We start from the raw sequence: 13,561 nt of genomic DNA, 5'->3' as shown, positions 1-13,561 counted from the left end.
GAGGCCTGGGGTCAGACAGGCACTGAGGCCTGGGGTCAGACAGGCACTGAGGCCTGGGGTCAGAGTGTGGTGTTAGTTAGCTACTGACCTTCTCTTTGTCCTTGTTGTCCAGGGAGGAGGAGAGGCGGGGGCTGGAGGCGCAGCGCATCACCCCGGCAGTGTCCTTCTCTTTCTGGGCCCCTTAGTGGCCGTGATCTCCGCCAGTGCCCCGTAGCTGCCAGTCTTCCTCAGCCCCAGGCGCCACGACGCCGGGACTCGTCCGATTTCTTAGTCTTGTCATCCTCCTGTTTATCTTTAGGGGAGACCTCTTTAGGAGAGACCTTACCAGCAGGGGACACCTGCTGGGCCACCTGGGGAGAGAGAGGGGAGAGGGGTTAGTGGTTAGCCGTTAGCTTAGAATCGTTAATAAAGGAGGTTTATTCAGAAGCAGACGAAGGCAGCAGTCCGGGGTTTAGTTTTCTTGGGTGAAGAACACAGAGCAGTCCACAGAGGTTAATCAAGAGGTCAAAAAGCAAAGGCGTTTGGTGTGGAATGAATCTGCAGAGGCTACTGTTTGATCTCTGGAAGCACTTGAGAACGTGTCATGGATTGACAACAAAATGCAGGGGATGTTTGAGTAGAGGCGCATGTTGGAGGGGAAACCAAAGGTCTGGAGACATGCTTGAGACACCACAAGTGACTTGTACCCCTAGAAATAACATAACCATGTCTAGGTCGACGGCTCCCTTGAAAAAGAGACCTTGGACTCAATGGGACTCCCTGCAAAATAAAGGTAAAAGTAATAACTCCGGTATTAGACTTTTGACTGAGGGACAGAGTACAAACTCCTTACTTAGCAGCAGTGGCGCGCCTGAATCAGACACTAAAGAGACTAACAAAACACTGTTCACTGAAACTCCAGTTAGTGCATGATGGATGGGACGGGTCAATTCAACCTGTTAGGTTTAGAGGCTATGTTAAGTCCTCACACAAGCCTTGGGCACACTGTTACACTGCACACATAATGGCTAGAGAGACATCAAATAGACAATATTTCGAGCACATGGGCCACAGAGAAAGCATTATAGGACTGTGTTTTAAGACACATGCAGAAAATAAATGTTTTGGCGGGGAGGACTGTCACTAGGGGGGTTAGCAAGAGTGGTGACTGGATGTGCTATTGGGGTCAGGTGAGTAGGCAAGTTGTTGTTTGGTGCGAAGGCACAAAGGGCATGGTAACTAATAAACTCCGAACACACCAATGCCTCACCATGGGTTTTTTGGGCACAAGAGAAATGCCAGTTTTGCGCAAGCCTTGACGCCACAATGCAGGACAGCTTGGCTCCGCCACAGGCATGAGGGCAGTAATATAATCAGACTAAAGCCAACCAAGACAAGAGCCATGATGAGAGAGGGGCGGACAAAGAGAAACAGAAACAGGGTAGAGAGACAGAAGCAGCAGCAAAGATGGACAGTACCTTGCACAGACAGAGACAAAGACATATTTTAAGGCCTGATCACACCACACAATGTTTACTGACAAGGGGGTCAATCGTTTCTATTGGTTGAGTGAGTGACAGCTCTCGCAGGACACGAGAGGCTTTTTGAAAAGACAAGACAATGCTAGTCTCAAAGCGGACATTGTTAATCTTTTTGCTCACTCTCGTTAGACAGAAGACATTGTGTTGTGTGTGTGCTAGGCATTAAAGTAGGAGGGGAATAAGAGCATTTCTACAAGAGAGATAACAGGAAATATGGATAACTGGGATAGTGATGGGTATATTTCATAGTCTGGACTTCAGCTTGAATGCAGAGTCCTCCAAGAAAATGCAATCAGATGGAGGATACAGCCAATGGGAGAAATTTACATGGGCACATAACTTCAACTTAAAGGGAAAACGTGACCATTTAAAAATATTGGACTTCAAAGTGACGTAAAAACAGAAGTAGTAAAGACTGGGTATTGTTTGTAGCTTAACAGGTTTTTCTTCTTCTAGTTTAATGATAATGTGCCAGTGGTGTTGAAGGAAAGATAGTACATTTATAGTAAGAGTAGTTTGTAGTATCATTAGGATAATGTGGCGTAAGTCCCCCGCCTCAGTTCTTATGAGGGAATAAAGCAGAAGTGCCCTCTGAAGAGAGTAACAGGTCTACACTTCAAGACACAGTATATGGACTGAGGTCACCGAGTACATTGTCAGCTGCAACGCCACATCTGCACTGCAGAGGGCAGCAGACAAAGTGGGCCATTTTTGAATGATAAATTCCCATCCTCATTGTGTCTCGTAATAATCAACACTGCTAAAATATCTGACTGATGACCCCTGGAAGGACACAGGTAAGGCCAACAGTGTTACAGTGTACCGTTAACATTGAGCAATGACTACTCACCCCCATGTACAACCACTGCCATGTTTGTTGAAGACCAGATCTCCAGTTCAACTAATCGTAACTCGCGCCCTGGGCCTCTGACACTTGTATCTGTTCAGTGTACCGCAGGCGGCGACAACACCTACCCAAGTGTTGTACTATTCATGTGACAAATCCAACGTAACCCCCTTTACGTAAACCCCGTGTAACTTGAGCCAAGCGTGAAGCGTGGGTTTGTGTTAACGCTTTAACTAAATAGACATTGAATTATATCGATCTGTATACCGGTGAGGTGTACAGATGTCTCATCTCAGGGCCTCATGTGAAAGATGCATCCATAAACTGAGCTTAGGTGTCGCTATGTATCCTGGATGAAAGTTTATATCCTAACGCATCAGCGGTTAAACCTTCCTTTTAGGTTCTATAACTAACAAACTTCTGGGACACGGAACAACTTGGTCAGGCATGTGACTGTAGAAAGAGTTACTTAGTAGTGGGAGCTGTAAAGGCGTGATAAACTCTCTGCAGAAGAGGCTGACGAGGACTAGTGGAGGACTGCAGTGGACCTATCCACCAGGCCGTACCTTCTTGACAGGCGAGGTGAGAGTCACCTGGTTAGTGGGGCTGGTTGGGGAGGTGGAAGACACCGTAGCGCTGGTCGGCGCTGGCACCACAGTAGTGCCGTTACTGTTGCTCACAGGGACAGGCGTCTTGCTCTTGTCTGGAGGGGAGGAATAGAGGTGCCAGTATGAGTTACTGATGCATAAAGACGGGTCTATACTTCATCTAACTACATGTCTGTAGACCATTAAAATGCGACAAGTGTCGTTGGCWATAAAATAAAATAAAATGATACTCAGGTAGACAGTCTGCAGACCATCGTTGCAACTGTTGTTTGTAAGATATGGTCTGATTAGCCAAGCAGCAAGCTACAGTGCTAGCACCAAACCCCTCTTCAGAAATGTGTTTTAGTACTAAAATAATTTTTAAACAGATGGGTTTGTTGGTGTTAAAATAGAACAGGTATGCTTTTTGGACCATATTTTGCTTATGTCATGCAGACCGTCGTTTGTGTTTATACTTTTTCAKAAAGACAATGACCATATGGGATGTCATAACCAACGATGTTCATGTCGTTGCAACAAGTGTATACAGACACCATTCAAAAGAGTACATCTACAACATTTACAATCAGTTCAACTAATGTAGACAGGGTCTAAAGTCTTCAGACTTGGGACTCTGGGCTAATGGCTTAGATTGAAATCAGGTCAAGGTTTAGAAACACCCTGCTTGCCATTGAGGTTATTGTACCATTACAGTAGGTAGAACGTACCGGCTTCAGTCTCAGACTCCGAGTCTTCCTCCTCTTCCTCCTCGCTGGAGCAGCTGGACTCCTGGTCCTTCTTGCCCTCCTCTTCCTCGTCCACCTTCTCCGGTTCCAGGGTCTCGATGCGCGGGGCGGGCTTCTCGGGCTCCAGGAGGAGGGTCTCTTTGCTGGAACACACAATGTTTGGTACTTTCAGTCTGCATGGATTCATTATTATCAGACTACAAAGACATGTGTGCACCATTTCAGAGTAACACCCATAAACCTCCATATTATCAGGGTGCCTCAATGACTTGGAGCTACTTTCAATGTACTGAAAGCATGGTATTTCAAACAGGCACTTAAACGATGGTTTGCCCCGTGGCCTAGACCTCAAATCAAATTGTATTAGTCACATGCGCCGAATAGAACAGGTAGACCTTAGTGAAAATGCTTACTTACAAACCTCTAAACAACAAAGCAGTTTAAAAAATACGAAAAATAAATAAAAGGAACAAGTAATTAGAGAGCAGCCGTAAAATAACAATAGCGAGACTATATACAGGGGGTACCGGGACAGAGTCAATGTGCGTGGGCACCGCTTAGTCAAGGTAATTGAGGTAATACGTACATGTAGGTAGAGTCATTAATGTGACTACGCATAGATAACAGAGTAGCAGCAGTGTAAAAGAGGGGGTGGGTGACCTACCCTGGGGTTAATGCATAAAAGATTGACAATCAATTACATGACTGTATTTCACTGAGTGACTACCTAATGTCACCCCATTTTCCCCCCAACCAGGACATTTACCTCTTAATGGATWTTAGATTTTGATTGTTGTCCCCAGTGGTCGTCGTTTCTATCAAGGGAGACTTCTTAACATCCTTCTTTTCACTATTGAGCTGCAATGGGAGAATGTTTTTTTAATGATTGACGGCAGTTAGTACCCTAACGCCATAACTTAAAACTTTCAGTCGTAAAAAAAAACAAAATTGTCAGATTTGATCAAGGGCTTCTGCTATGCTTACACCTGCAAGGCATATACCAGTGAGTCGCAGTTTCACTTTTGAAAGCTTCAATAGCAGGTTATACAGTTCATCCAGGCTCAAATGAAAGCTCTTATGTAACCATTAGCCACACACTGGCTTACCAGATTCTGCTTCTTCTGTAATTCCTCTAAGTAGCCAAGGACATCTTCATCTGCAACATCAAAAGATGTCTGACCCTGAGGAGGAAACACACAATTCTCAGAACTAGTGTTATGAGAAGAGCACATATGTGCAGTACAGTACGTAACAGTACATGCTCCATATTCAACTGAACCTTAGAGGGTATGGATAGAGAAGCCATAGTAGTACTACCTGTCTCTTATACACATCTAGATGTGTATAAGAGACAGCGCTTACACCTGCAAGGCATATACCAGTGACTGTTTCCCTTTTTGAAAGCTTCAATAGCAGGTTATGCAGTTCATCCAGGCTCAAATGAAAGCTCTTATGTAAGCATTAGCCACACTGGCTTACCAGATTCTGCTTTTTCTGTAATTCCTCTAAGTAGCCAAGGACATCTTCATCTGCAACATCAAAAGCCGTCTGACCCTGAGGAGGAAACACACAATTCTCAGAACTAGTGTTATGAGAAGAGCACATATGTGCAGTACAGTACGTAACATTACATGCTCCATATACAACTGAACCTTCGAGGGTATGGATAGAGGATGGAGATGCCATAGAAGTACTACTCACCACTTTATTGATAAGGTCCATGTCACACAGGTTCTCCACCAGTATCTTGCAGGCCTCCTCTTTGCCCCAATGTGAAGCAGCGTGGAGCGGKGTCCAGCCGTCAAAGTCTTTAATATTTACATCATACCCTGCTTGGATTAAAAGCCTGGGGGGCGCAGGGGGGGGGAACAAAAATAGTGTTTATGAGATTTAGCTAATCTTGTTCTTTTGGATTTGATGCTGCAACCTAATCTTATCAGTCATTGCCAGTGTCCAGGCTTTTGTTACTGTGCCAGCATTATGGCTGTATTTCGTATTAGTTAGGCAAAAACAGAACCCAAAGACACAAATAAACCAAAAAGTATTCCATCAACTATTTGCATAAGTGCAAATACATTCGTGCAAATGTTTAAGAACCCTATATCAGTCAATAAACATCTTGCAGGCCAGGAAAAATGTTGACCTCTGAGTATCTGGTACTCAACATGGTAGATGTTAGTGTTAGCCAACTATGGCAGTGGAGTGTGTGGGAGACTTCGTTGGCTGCATTCCCAGGAGCAGATGGACAGGGTGCTGCAGTCCCTCCCTTAGGCAGTCTGTCTGTACTGACAGGCCAGAGCTGAAGATGGGCTCTTGATAACCACTGATGAAGTAAAATCCCACAAGGGACATGACTATAAGCAGCATCCACCGAAGAACAACAAATACCTAACGACAACATGTAAGTGGAAATATCTTTTAAATCAGCGTTAAAGGCGCTAAGTCTAGAATAAAACGGAATCCAAAGATGGGCTACAGCTTGTTAGAGGTAAAGGCGAGGTAAGGAGTCTGGACTTACTTTAAAACTTCTGCGTATCCCTTGGCGGCGGCGACGTGGAGGGCAGTCCCCCCGGACTTGGCGTGTCGGACGTCGTTTATGGTTCCGCTGTTGAGCCACTGCCGGGCGTCCCTCAGCATGATCCGCTCCTCCTCCTTCCTGGCCGCCTCGATGTCCACGCCTGGTGAGGGCGGAGTGTAACGGTGACCACTGTTAGTCTGGCCTCAGTGGATTAACTGCTACTTAAGAGGCACGTCCCTATAAACACTGGAGATTATCTAGGCTACAAAAGAGCAGTAGAAGGCAGAAACTGTCAGGAAATAAATGCTGCCTGTCTGCCATTCAACCCCAGGGAACTATCATCACAATATTACAGAAGTGATTCAAAGACAAAAATGGAACCATGAAATTAGCTGAAAATGGACACACCACATACACATGCTTGCCACACATGGCCTTAAGTGAATGAGTTGAAGGCTCACACTCAAATGGGGAACTACAGTCCAGAGTTTCATTTGAAACTAACAATGGATGAAAAGTCAATGAGTCTGATACCCTTTACACAGCACAAATCTGACCTGGAATATTACACAACAGGCTAAATGTCCCTATGGTTTACACAGTGTTGTAAGCGAGCTATGGACATTTGACAGTTTGTATGGCGAGGTGTCAAAATCCAAGCCATGTAGGCATGTAGTTTAAGCAAATAATCCACTTGTGGTTGTGCAAAGTGAGTGGGAGCAAAGCTAGAACTCTTTTCCATAGACTAGAGGCCTCTGACCTCTGACAAATTGCTTATTTCAATATTTTGTCCATGTTATCACTGCTCTGGGACAGAGCAAACACAGAGTACGTTTTCCATGTGGGTCAGTATGTCCAAAGGTATAGGCCGGCACTATACAGGATACAGGCTGTTGCAGGAACAGGCGTGTACTATCTTGCTGACACTCGACTGAAACATGAGACGGCTGAAATTTGGAGCGACTGGTGAAGGCGTGTCTGACTACTCAGCTGTGAGTTGATATGCTCATTGTTTATGTAGTTGAGCACTAAGTGCTCTGGGGTGGAAGCCAACAACACTTCAGCTGATCCTATAGGTTTTGGGTTCCTCGTATGATGCACCGTCATCCCTCATTGGTCAGCTCTTGCAAAAAAGGCTGGACTTTCTTTTTCTATCCATTCATGAAGTCACTTTATTTTTCCATTCATGAGAAGGCCAAGGAAAGTCAAGCAGCATTAACAAATAAAGATTGACTAAGATCGAATAGAAGGTCTAGGAATAGTTGATTTTATTCAGAAACAGATCGACATTAGTTAAATCAGCGCTGGTTAAGTGCCTTGTTAACACTACTTGTCATTGTTGATGAGATTACCAAGTTGAAGCGTGACTAATTAAAAGGACAAAAGAAGATTCCAACTGTCTGACAGTGTGTTAGGCTGGATGGACAGGGAGCAGTTTACTCCAGCCAGAAGTTCTGGCCTGGCGCCAGCGGAGGAGAACAAGGGACGTAGATCTGTCAGCTAGGGGACCTTGGCAAAAATTCCTGCACAAATTCACTGACAGAGCGCCGCTTGTCTGCATGCTGCGTTTCAATCGTGGGAAGAAATTAAGACGACTCAGAGAAGGTCTGAAACTGACTCCTGGCTGCCCAAGAACCAATCCTGCTGCACAGTCCATCTAGTTTGGTTTTACTTTCACATTGTGCAGTAAGAGTTAATGGTTATGACAAAAATACTTCAAGCTAAACTATAAGCCTTTTTGCATTGAGTTTCCCCATCCCTTTCATCACCGATACCTTGGGTCACAATGACGTCTGGCTGCATGGAATAAACAAGCTCCATTTGAAAGGAGGATGGGTGTGGCTCCACGAGTCAAATTCCTGACTCACTGCACAAATGAATGGTCCAAGGAAACAGATTTTTCCAATACAGAAGTGAATCAATGGGTTCAGGCTGGTCTTGGGGGCAGATGGCACCATGGCTGCAGTGTTCAGTAATGCTTTGCCCTTTAGTCCAGTCCATGTGATTCCATTACAGTGTAATACACAATGCACTGCTGTCATAATGGATCTCAATTAGTCCTTTATTCTGCTGGGCTGCCGCGCATACAGCCTGTGGAACGGGTGGACTGTGGTACAAAAGGTGAGATGTCCACAACCTCACAGATGCATGTTTTACAAATGCACCAGCAAGGCAGGGGAACTCTATTAGTCAAGGCATTATCAACATTACTAGCCCTGCAGTAATTGGCCTGTATAAATGTTTATTGCATCCCCATCCCATCTGTTACAATAGGGCCCATCGCTTACTAGAGAGCAGGGAATTTAAGGAGTAGCCTGTACTGGTTCTATAAAAAGGCAGGGAGACTAATAGATCCTTAGTAGGACTACAAAACAGCAGCCTGGTGGAGGAACTGGACACATTCAAAGCTGCTTTTTCAAGAGAAAATTGCACCTTCGACCGGGACGCTGAGAAAATAAATAGAGAAAAGCCAGTCGACCAGAAAACTGACTGATTAAGTCCCCACCACACTCCCTCCCCCTCTCTCAAAGCTAGGCCTGCATATGGTCTGGTAATGCCAAAATGGAAAATATCCCAAAGAATCTGACCTGGCGCAAACATGAGAATCCTCTGAGGAAAGTCGCCTGGACCTCTGAGGATGAGATAACACATGACTAAATTCAGCGGAGGGAAAACCTGCTGACTAGCCAAAACTAAATTACCCCAAGAAATTGAGCAGGGAAACTGTGTGTGTGTGTGTGTGGGGGGGGGGGGCAGCATCAGAGACAGCCCTTATGGGCAGTTATAGAGGTAGTGGGTGGGGGCCCAGTCACCTAATGTCTGGGAGGCAGAGAGGGGATCTGAAGGTGGAGCCAGCTGCGGGGGAATGGTGGTGGCTCCTTAACGAGTTTAACCCCATGACTAAAAATGTATCTCTTTCGAGAGGAGACTATGCGACGGGAGGTGAAAATCCCATTAAAACATACAGAGGGAGTTGTACAACACTGTCCCTTACTGAACACGGAGAGCTGCTCTAGACATTGTGGTAAATTCAAGAACAAATGCTCATGAATTCATTCCCTATGTGGAGTTCCATCGAACAGCTTGGGCAATCCACTCGTGCTGCAACTCTGCTGCAAACTAATTGCCAGTGTAACTGCCCTTCGACACAAAAAATTATGTGGTATCACTGATCAGATACAGCCAGGGGGGAGAAACGTTTGCATGTTAAAAAGGCTTGGCCCAATGGTTTGATGTCTGTCATATGATTGATGGTTAATGCAGTGGTGTGCAACACTGTGGTGCTGCAGGCAGGGGTTTGTGTGTCTGTCAATAAGGGATCTTGGGAGCTGACGTACTGACGTCGCGCTCCAAAGCCGCAGACTGCGTATCCATCAAGCCCAGCAAACGAAGGCAGAAAGCTGCAGTCGGCTGAGACGCGCGGGGCTCCCGTGGGATAAGCCACCGCCTCCGTTATATAATACTCTTAAGTAGCGTAGCATGCTAACAAAACAGGAGGAGAGGTCATAACTGCTGAATGAATTCTGCACATTCAGCCCTTAGGACTGGAGGAGTGTTTAAAGGGATAGGGCTCTGACCACCTCAGCCAAGCCCTGCTCCAGGTCCCTCCACCTCATACCTGGTTCATGTTACTGGGGCTAGTCTGGTTCTACTTAAGGCTGGGCTGTATAGTGTATTTTACTATATACCATTACTGCTGCATGGACCGGTTTGGTTTTGTTCTTTACCTTCTGTAAGGGTATTTGAATGTTTGGTTTGTTAAATGTGACATGCCGTGTGTAACGTCCATTTTTTATAGTTTACACGCTACTTGAGTCATCTCTCTCCACGACACTTTCCGCACAGCCCACTGTCACTCAAGGAGGGCCTTGTTGTTGCTTGACCACGAGACACATAGCCAGAGTAAATTTACGAACACGCCCCATCTACTCCGATTTCAGAGCACTCGTCTGAGTGTGCCAAAGCGCAGAATATCTGATGAATTTACGAACGCTAAACACCTGTTGAATATGGCCGGTGTCAGTAAACACCGGCAAAAAGCTTACATTTTTGCCAGCAGCACAGTTAGACACCAACACTCAGGATAACATGAAAACAGTTTAACCAGCTCTGCTAGGGCAAGTAAAAGGGTGAGTGAGGTGTTCTCTCATTCATGTCTGGAATTAACTAGCAAGCTAGCTAATTATCGGCAGTTAGCTTGGGTGCTTGACTGCCGTTGTGAGGTCCGAACGCTCGGATCAACACTACTCCTTGGCCAGAGCATCCAGTGTGTGCTCGAAACCCTCCGAGCACGGAAACAATCTGAATTTACAAAGAGACAAATCTGACAATCCTCTGAATTTACGAACACCCGGAGCGCTCTCTGGCACACGAGTGAATTTTACGAACACACCCTTAATCCAGTCTGCATGGTCAATGCAGCACATGCCACAATGTTGATGACAACGATGTTTCTACTTTGCTTCTTAACTTCTTATGGCTGCAGGGGCAGTATTGAGTAGCTTGGATGAAAGGTACACAGAGGTGCCCAGAGTAAACGGCCTGCTCCTCAGTCATAGTTGCTAATATTCGCATATTATTATTAGTATTGGAAAGAAAACACTCTGACGTTCCTAAAACTGTTTGAATTATGTCTGAGTATAACAGAACTCATATGGCAGGCAAAAACATAAGTTCCACTTCCTGTTTGGATTTTTTTCTGAGGCTGCTAGATTTTCAACCAAGCTCCCATTGAAATTACAGCGAGGTATGGATGAGTTTTCACTTCCTACGGCTTCCACTAGATGTCAACAGTCAATAGAACTTTGATGACTAATGTGAAGGGGGGCCGAAGGGGACAGGAATGATTCACCACTACCATGAGGTGACAACGCACTGAACACGCACGTTCATGTGAGAGGCAGCTCCGTTCCATCGCTCAACTGAAGTCAATGTTATTCTCCGGTTGGAACGTTATTCAAGATGTATATTAACATTCTAAAGATTGAGTCAGTACATCGTTTGACATGTTTCTACTGACTGTTACAGAACTTTTGTAACTTTGGAATTGTTTACCAAACGCGCTAACCAAAGTAGCTAATTGGACATAAATAACGGACATTATCGAACAAATCAAGCATTTATTGTGGACCTGGGATTCCTAGGACTGCATTCTGATGAAGTTCATCAAAGGTAAGGAAACATTTATCATGTATTTTCTCATTTCTGTTGACTCCATGGCGGATAATTTGGCTATTGTTCTGAGCGCCGTCTCAGATTATTGCATGGTTTTCTTTTTCCGYAAAGTTTAAAAAAAAATCTGACACAGCGGTTGCATTAAGGATAAGGAGAGGTATATCTATGTGTATAACTTGTATTATCATCTACATTTATGATGAGTATTTCTGTTTAAACGATGTGGCTATGCAAAATCACTTGATGTTTTTGGAACTAGTGAATGTAACGCGCCAATGTAAACTCAGATTTTTTGTTATAAATATGAACTTTATCAAACAAAACATGCATGTATTGTGTAACATGAAGTCCTATGAGTGTCATCTGATGAAGATAATCAAAGGTGAGTGATTCATTTTATCTCTATTTGTGCTATTTGTGGCTCCTCTCTTTGGCTGGAAAAATGGCAGAATTTCTTTGAGTTGGTGGTGACCTAACATAATCGTTTGTGGTGCTTTTGCTGAAAAGCCTATTTGAAATCGGACACTGGTGGGATTAACAACAAGATGACCTTTAAAATGGTATAAGACACATGTATGTTTGAGGAATTTTAATTATGAGATTTCTGTTTGAATTTGGCGCCCTGCACTTTCTCTGGCTGTTGTCATATCGATCCCGTTAACGGGATTGCAGCCATATGAAGTTAATAATAAATCCACATGCGTTCAATAATTACATTAGTTTGTGTTTCTTACATCTGCAAACAGCTAGTTTGTCTTCTCTTAGCACGTTTTAGCTAAATCATGTTTACCGCTAATAAATGTACTGAGTCAGAGAAAACGTAGCTAGTTAATACAGCCGGATACCAGTGCAGGCATAAATCAGCATGTTTGTGCAACAGTATCTTATAAATCAGAGGTATAGGCAAAGTGTGAATGTTGTCTACATGAAGAAACATTTAATGTAGGCAAAGATTATAGGGTCCCTTAGGAAACAGACCACCACTTTGGTTCCTACCCTGTCAACTCCTCCCTGGCATTTTCATACGTTGTCATGTCAAACACTTCAAAATGCCCACTATTATTTATATTCTAACTATAGAATTAAAATAAATATTATATTTCCATGATTCCAACAGTTTACCCAATTGTTTTGATCTAAATCATAAGTCAAATCGCAAATGCAACATTTGGTTAAAAATAAGGCCTCGTTTTTTTGCCTATATCGTGCAGCCGTACTGTGGCAGTGTGAAAATTCTCAAATGAGTGCAGGAAATGCAGATWAAAAAAAAAAAATGAAGTTGAATTGAACAGTAGAAAACAGAATGGAGAAAGATCCATTGAAATCACTTAGACTGTATGTGTTGCCACTGTAGGGTCACGCACTACTCAAATGTAGAGCTTTAATTATTCAAAAACATAACATACCGTCAAAAACAATATCGCCGAGCCCTAGTTCTACACGTCTACACCGGGAGGAGCAACCTAAGCGGAGAAGGGTGCAAACAGCAGAGGGGGTGGGCCTGCTGTCTGACAAGCTGCTACCTAACTTCTAATTATTGCTGGTGGCTAGCATGGCTAACAACGTAAACAGCGCAAAGGTGTCCAGCCACACTTAGTGGATTTGATGAGGTGCATTTGGAATGGCTACTAGGTGAAGGAGAACGCCATAATCTTCCGACAACGCAGCTACATCATGAGCAGAGGAGCGGTTTGTCCCCGGGGCCATTAGCACGTCTGAACAAGGCCTCCCACCAGAAGGTGGGGGGGGGGGGGTACATTTCATCATCTCAACAACTGAGGGCCTAAAATAGAAAAAGCCTTCCATCCAGTTTAGACTCACCACAAAGAGAAACCCAGAGTTTAAGTGGATCGCATTAAACTCCATTATGTAACTTCTCCACCGAGGCAAAGCTGCCGGGACTGGGTCTCACTTGATTTCATAAATGCTTTATGACACGGTACATGCATGACATACCTGGACATCATGTACTGGTATTGGGTGAAGTAGTAAAGGGGGAATTAGACTAGACCAGTGAGGTGTTGGCCATGGAGGCTGTAGTGCTATTGAACCAAGCTGAGTGCACGCCACTGGAGGCCTGCTTCCTGATATGACCGGAGGCCACAGCGGCCTAGATGCATGTACCACGATCCATTGCGCACACACACACAACCTCTCATCCCTTAACC

At 44.5% G+C, this 13,561-nt stretch overlaps 1 protein-coding gene across 1 annotated transcript in view; it reads right to left on the bottom strand.

The window, feature by feature from the left end:
* LOC111951439 (protein phosphatase 1 regulatory subunit 12A-like) overlaps positions 1–13,561 on the bottom strand; it is a 66,994-nt gene that overhangs the window by 19,274 nt on the left and 34,159 nt on the right. Inside the window, 10 exon segments of the mRNA XM_070434803.1 lie at positions 89–180; positions 183–258; positions 261–350; positions 1,250–1,357; positions 2,934–3,070; positions 3,683–3,843; positions 4,467–4,558; positions 5,180–5,254; positions 5,402–5,546; positions 6,219–6,378. Coding sequence (XP_070290904.1) covers positions 89–180; positions 183–258; positions 261–350; positions 1,250–1,357; positions 2,934–3,070; positions 3,683–3,843; positions 4,467–4,558; positions 5,180–5,254; positions 5,402–5,546; positions 6,219–6,378 — 1,136 coding nt within the window.

Source organism: Salvelinus sp. IW2-2015, linkage group LG24 (genome assembly GCF_002910315.2).
Source record: "Salvelinus sp. IW2-2015 linkage group LG24, ASM291031v2, whole genome shotgun sequence".
Lineage (NCBI taxonomy): Eukaryota > Metazoa > Chordata > Actinopteri > Salmoniformes > Salmonidae > Salvelinus > Salvelinus sp. IW2-2015.
This window is presented reverse-complemented; position numbering and strand designations above follow the sequence as displayed.